The sequence below is a fragment of the Myotis davidii genome, unplaced genomic scaffold (assembly GCF_000327345.1).
Source record: "Myotis davidii unplaced genomic scaffold, ASM32734v1 scaffold292, whole genome shotgun sequence".
Taxonomy (NCBI): Eukaryota; Metazoa; Chordata; class Mammalia; order Chiroptera; family Vespertilionidae; genus Myotis; species Myotis davidii.
The window spans coordinates 2,222,098-2,228,532 of NW_006285042.1; the positions used below are offsets into that span (position 1 = coordinate 2,222,098).

The 6,435-nt window shown below is 47.3% G+C and overlaps 1 protein-coding gene across 3 annotated transcripts in view; it reads left to right on the forward strand.

Moving 5' to 3' along the window:
• Positions 1–6,435, forward strand: part of POPDC2 (popeye domain containing 2) — a 29,095-nt gene that overhangs the window by 16,301 nt on the left and 6,359 nt on the right. The window contains exon 3 of one of the 3 annotated variants that reach the window (XM_006755366.2): positions 4,851–5,259. The exons of 1 other annotated variant lie outside the window; for it this stretch is intronic. In XM_006755366.2, the coding sequence (XP_006755429.1) occupies positions 4,851–5,259 (409 nt within the window). Of the gene's footprint in view, positions 1–4,850; positions 5,401–6,435 lie in introns of all 3 variants that reach the window. One more of the 3 variants, XM_015558501.1, reaches the window with a different exon arrangement.

A 6,435-nucleotide genomic window follows, 5' to 3' on the forward strand; every position in this document is an offset into this window, starting at 1 on the left:
AATCTCAGCCCCTCCCCCATCACCCAGCCATACTGAACTAAACACAGCCACTGTTTAGCCATGGACATGCCTTGGCCCCTACTGTCCCTTCTCCCTGAAATGCATGTCCCCTTGCAGATGAGTCTGTGGCATCTCACTTCCGCCCAGCTTGACCTCACCAGCTTCCATCCCCACAGCCTACTGTTCCTGTCCGGGTGCCTTCTGTTCCTTCTCTTGAGGCTGCCTGGTGCACATATCGTTCTCTGTCCTAAGGGTCTGCTTTCCCTTCTGTCTTCTGCACAGTGAACTCTTTGAGGTAGAAGTCTAGGCTTCTCCTTCTCTCTATCTCCAGGCTCTAAAGGACAGTAGGTGTTTAATAAACGTTGGCTGCACTGGCTTGGCAGTGGGCAGTTGGTGTCTCCGAGGACTGCCCGGGGCATTCACATACACACTCCAAGGTGGGGCCTGGCCACTGCCCTCTCCTCTCTTCCCTGCCAATCCTCAGACTTCAGTTACCTTCTTTGAGTTCTCATTACTGAATGGCTAATGTGTGGCAGGCACTACATATTATATTGCTTTATTGATTCTCACAACAACCCTCTGGGCTAGATGTTATTATTACCCCTGTTTTACAGGTGAGGAAACTAAGGCTCAAAACATCCAGTAATTTGACAAAGGTAATCTAGAAAGTAGCAAAGCCAAGCTGCCTGGCTCTACTATTTCTCTTTTCTTTTTTTTAAATGGGAGGGTCACCAGGAGAGTCAAGTTTTCTCTCTCTCTCTCTCTCTCTCTCTCTCTCTCTCTCTCTCTCTCTCTCCCCACTGACGTGCAGAGCCGACTCTCCCTCTCTCTCTCTCTCTCTCTCCCCCACTCTCTCTCTCTCTCCCTCTCTCTCTCCTGTTACAGGGACTCCCCTGACCAGACAGTTTGCCAGGACTAGTTTCCATGTGTCTCCTACCACTTCTATCAGGGAGTCTCTTAGGCTGGCATCTGAGCCAACCCCATAATAAACACATGCCAGTCAGTGCCACCTGGCTGGGCCTGCTTCCGTCCCACCCTGAGGACAGAGCCTGAGAAGCAAACCTAATACCACTGCCAGGACCACCAGCCTTAGGTCCCCTCTGGTCACTTCCTTCCCTACCACACACACACACACACACACACACACACACACACACACTCCCCCCAGGGCCATAGCACCTCTAGGAGGGCTGAGTGAGGTCCTGAGCCAGCAGAACTGGGCTCTGTCTCTGACAGTGACACTGAGGAACAGGTGGTGGAGAAGCTGAGTGTCCTCCCCTAAGTTATGCTTGAAAAGAAGGGCTATAACCCCAGATGACCTTGCAGTGTGGAATGTAGGTACCATCATATTCTTCCCATTTATATTTTTAGCGTGCACCTCACTGGGGAGAAATGAGATGCACACATTTGCTGTGTAAGGTCCCACTTCCTCTTTGTAAATGTCAAGTGTTGTCCCGAATTACAGTTTATTTTGTCCTTTTGCTATTACATAGGCTTTATTGAGTAAGGCAATCCACAGTGACTGGATGAATCATAATTCTTATCGTGCTTGCCACAAGTGAATCAACATTTCATCACACCTGTCAGTTTTACTGGACCCAGGGCCCCTTTGAATATGTTATCTCATTTAATTCATTCAACCAAACTCTGAGGTGAGAATTAAATAAACGGTCTGTCCAACTTACAGACATAGTTAATAAGCAGGTTTCCTGAAGACGTTTGGGGGAGGATTCTATACAGGACATGAGGAAGTGGTATACAAGATGGGTAGTCTTCACCTGCTGCATTCACTCACTTCAGTGATATGTATCCTCATCATATACCAGGCATTGTGAAAGGTGCTTAGAATTTATCAGTGAACACAACAGATGAAGGTCCCTGCCTTCATGCAATTTATATTTTAGTAGGGGAGAAAAAAAATAAGCCATAGACATAATGAATAAGTAAATTATGTAATATGTTAAAAACTCATAGCTGCTATGTTAAAAAATATAGTGTAAGGAAGACATGGTTGCAATTTTAAGTAAGGTCATGGAAATCTTTGTTGAGCAGGTGACATCTAAGCAAAGACCTGAAGAAGTGTGAGCTCTGTTTATATCTGGGAGGAGAGCGTATCAGAGAGAGGGAAGAGCCAGTGCCAAGACCAGTGGTGAGAGGGGCTGGCATGTCGGAGTTACAGAAAGGAGGCCAGTGCTGCTGGGACAGAGAAGGGAGGGGAGAAGATAGCAGGAGAGGAAGTCAGAGAGGTGATGAGGAGCCACATCATGTAGGTCCAGAGCATATATTTCCTAGATAGAACCAAACGGATTTCCTACCATTGGAAGCAGTGTGTGAGAGAAAGAGGATTAAAGAAAGCTCCAAGGCTTTTGGCCTGAGCAGCTGGAAGGAGGAAGCTGCAATCACCTGAGCTAAGGGAAGCTATAGTTAGAGTTGGTTCAGGGGGAAGAGAGGATGTTCAATTTGGGATATATTAGATTTGCATCACCTGTGCACATTTAAATAGCGATGCTGCACAGGCAGGTGTATATTTGAGTCTAGAATTAAGGAATGAGGCCTGAGGTGAGACATAAATTTGGAAGTTGTTGGCATAAACATGATATTTAAAACTGTTGGGTTGGATGAGATCACCAAGTGAGTGAGTTTAGACAGAGAAGGGGTTCAAGAACCAAGACCTGGGACAGTCTAGTGTTTAGACGTTGGATAGAAATAGAGGACTCAGCAAAAGAAGCTGAAAGGAGAAATCAGGAGATTGTACCAGGTGAGTATGGCATCCTGGGAACCAAGTGAAGAACGTGTATCAGAGAGGTGGGAGCAGTCAACAGGGCTGGACACCATGAAAACTGACCACTGCTACTTAGAGTTCATTGGTGACCTTACCGGGAACAGTGTTTGTGGACTCTGAGGAGCAACCCCTCACTGCTTTAACAGAGAGTAAGAGAAGAGTTGGAGTCAGCAAGTATAGACAATGTTTTTTTTTATGAAGTTTTGCTGAAAAGGAAAACAAATTAGTGGAGTGATAGTTCACCAAAGAAGTGAGGTGAGGAAAAAGAATTTTCATTTTTAAAATTTTGATTTATGTTAAGATGGAAGAAGTAACAGCATGTTCAAAGAATGCCTACAGTCTTTGTGTTAGGCTCTAAGCACCTTGTTTGCATCTGGATTAGCTCCTACTAACGCCCACTTCATTATCAGCGCTCTGATTTCTTGTTTGGGAATTGTTAGTAAGCACATCTAAGGTACAAACCATGGCAGAGAGGGACTGCTACTTGCTGAATGGATTGTGAGTATTTACTACTTTCCAAATTCTTTCTCATGAAGCAGCATGCTCAGCGAGATTAAGCAATTTGTCTGATGTCACAGAGCTAGTAAAGGGGTAAAGCTGAAACTTTAAGCCAGCTTCTGGCCACGGTGAGGTGATTTAAGGCCCTATCTTCAGTGCTGATGATTCGGAGGGAATGAGTAGAGAATATGGAAGAGGGTACTGCAGGGAGGAAGGGGGAGGAGACTGGGATAATGGGAGCTCTGGTAGGCAAGGCAGGAACTATGAGGATTGTATAAAATCTCTAAGAAAGAATGTAAAGTCAACCCTACCTTTAATTAGATAATCCACATTCAGAACTTAACTCAATGCCTGGCAATTGATTTTAGCTGCTATCATCATAATTATTTCCACTGTCTCCATTCACAAATTTTCATCATGAACTCTGCCAACCTTCTCCCTGTTCAAGTATTTTGGCCACTTAAGACTGTTAAAAATTGTGTGATTCTATACTCTTATCCTTCACTATTCTAAGCATGTTTCCATTTTAACCTTAGTTTTACCACTCATCATTATTTCAACAAGAACTTATCACGCACCTACTGCGGGTCGGGCACACAAGATTTACCCTGCAAGTGTGATTTAGCTTTGCACCATGGACACATAATGAATACTCAGAAATTCCTAGACGACTAAATCAATGGAGAGTAGGGTGCTCTTCCACTGTGCTCTGAAGATTTCCTCATCTGTGTGCCCTTTTTCTGACTTTACTCATCAGATCTGTCTGGTTACATGTAGTGGCCAAGTCCAGAGCAATTTCCTGGACCTGAATCCCAGGCTAATGTTCTGTCCACTTGCTGCAGATTGGCATTCCTAATACCCAGGAAGCTCATCTCTAAAATGCTTTCCAACTCCTCTTGCTTCCTATTACCCTTCTTTATTCTTAAACCAAGCTACCATCACCATGCTGACCTCTCTTCAGAGCACTAGGAGGCCCCTTCTCTATCTTGAAGTCACAACAGACCCGGACCCTTCTCTAGCCATTAGTGGTATCAGCCATGGGACCATAGACTATGAGATATGAACACTGAGGCTCCCAGAGGTGAGGGCCCAGTAAATGAATGGCTGATCCCAGGGCTCCTGAAAAGGATATGCCACCCACTCCCTCCTCCCCTGTTGTACACTTTTGGCCATGCCATGTTAACTGGTCTTGGAATTGCCCTTTTGATGAAAATAACAGCAAAACTGGGAGAATATATATGAAGTAACTGTTTTTAGACACTAACCATCATGCAGCTCAGAAATGTGATTCTTGAAAGAAGGAAAATACACAATATGATATCCAAAAATAGATCACCTTGGTTAATCTCTCTCCACTCACCTTCCCCCACCTCTGCCCAACACACACACCAGTGCACACAATTAAAAGATATTTTCTGGGTCTCCCCCAGGCAAGGCCATGGGGGGAGAGGTGCTCCCACAGGTTCCTCAATAAAAGTGCAATCGTTTGCCCAGTAACGGTATGTTTCTCTCTGCTAAACATGGACACATTTTCTGGTTTAAACCTCCACTCTATGCTCCTTATCCTCAGGTCACGCTGACTGCTGAGACCCCATGCAGCTACATTTCCTGGCCCCGGAAAAGTCTTCACCTTCTTCTGGCCAAAGAGCGATACATCTCCCGCCTCTTCTCAGTCCTGCTGGGCTATGACATCTCAGAAAAGCTCTACGCTCTCAATGAGAAGCTCTTTGCTAAGTTTGGGCTGTGCTTCGACATCCGTCTTCCCAGCCTCTACCACGTCCTGGGCTCTGCTGCTTCAGATGCAGGGCCAGAGTCTGAGAAAGAGGATGAGGAAGTCCACGAGCCAGCCCCAGCCCCTCCTCAGGCCATGCCCACGCCTGTCCAGCACACGCCCCCTTGCTCTCCCCCTCCCGCTGCCACCCACCCTCCAGCACAGCCTTCCCGGGCTAGGATGTCCCGGCCTGACAGCGACGGCCTGGGTGAGGACTCCACCAGCCTGGTGCTGGAGGATTTTGAGGAGGTGTCAGGATCAGAGTCGTTCATGGATTATAGGAGTGATGGGGAGTACATGAGGTGAGGGGAGAGCTAACTTGGGCACAGCCACCGGCTCAGGATCCTATGTAAGTACTCAGATGGCAGCTGCCACACCTCCCTGCCAACAGGTGGCCTTACCCCAGCTGTGGAGGCCTGGCTTTTCCTCAAGCCTGTCCTCTCAGAGGACTCCCAGGAAGGGGTGTTAACCCAGCCTTGCAGACAGCAACTCACTGCGGGCGCATGCAAGGCATGAGGGGCATTTCTAACTCGCTCTTTATTCAATGTGATTGCATTTTGGGAAGTGGGCTGGCTGGTTGGCATTTTGAGCAAGCAGACAGGTTGCTAAATTTTTTGCAAGACTGTGCTAATCAATAACGGGATTTTATTTGTGGCATGTAGTGTGTGTGTGTGTGTGTGTGTGTGTGTGTGTGTGTGGCATGCACTTTAGAGGGGAGAAAAAACTGGCATGGTTCTAATTCCCATTGGTTCTTCCTGGCATAGAGTCTGCTCTGGAAAACAGTCATTGTTTAACCTGGATTGTGCATTTTCTGTTCAAATCATCTATTTCGAAGAGGCTTGGGATCCAGGCTAATAACCCCAGGAGGAAAATGTGCCTTCCTCGCTCTCCTCTCCCCCGGGGGCAAGGGCACCGGCTGCTGAGACAGGGCGCTGGATGCCGCTCTGACTGAGCGTGGCTGCCATCGGATGTATATAGGAAGCCTGGTTTTCCCCCCGCAAACCACACCAGCGTGGGGTGGAGCGGGCACGGGTCTGGGAGCGCGGATGGTACATGCAGGATTTCCTTCACAGAGCAGAGAGGTCTACAAGAAGGGCTGTGCTGAGCAGTTCTGGGAAACTGCTTTCATGTTCCCTTTGCTGCTCTCACAGTGCCGTGACATTTTCCTCTGGGACTCCACACAACCGCAGTGGAGAGCTGGCTTTTCCTGAGGAAAATACCACAGCTTTCTACTTGGAAGGCATTTCCAAGTAAGGAGGGCAGCCCCGAGAGACCCCTGGTTCTTTGGGAAACACTGACAAAATTCCCGAGGAACTAGCCCAGGGAGGAAGGTTTCCAGGGTACGCGAGGTGGGTGAGTGAATGTATATTTTGAAAAACAAGTT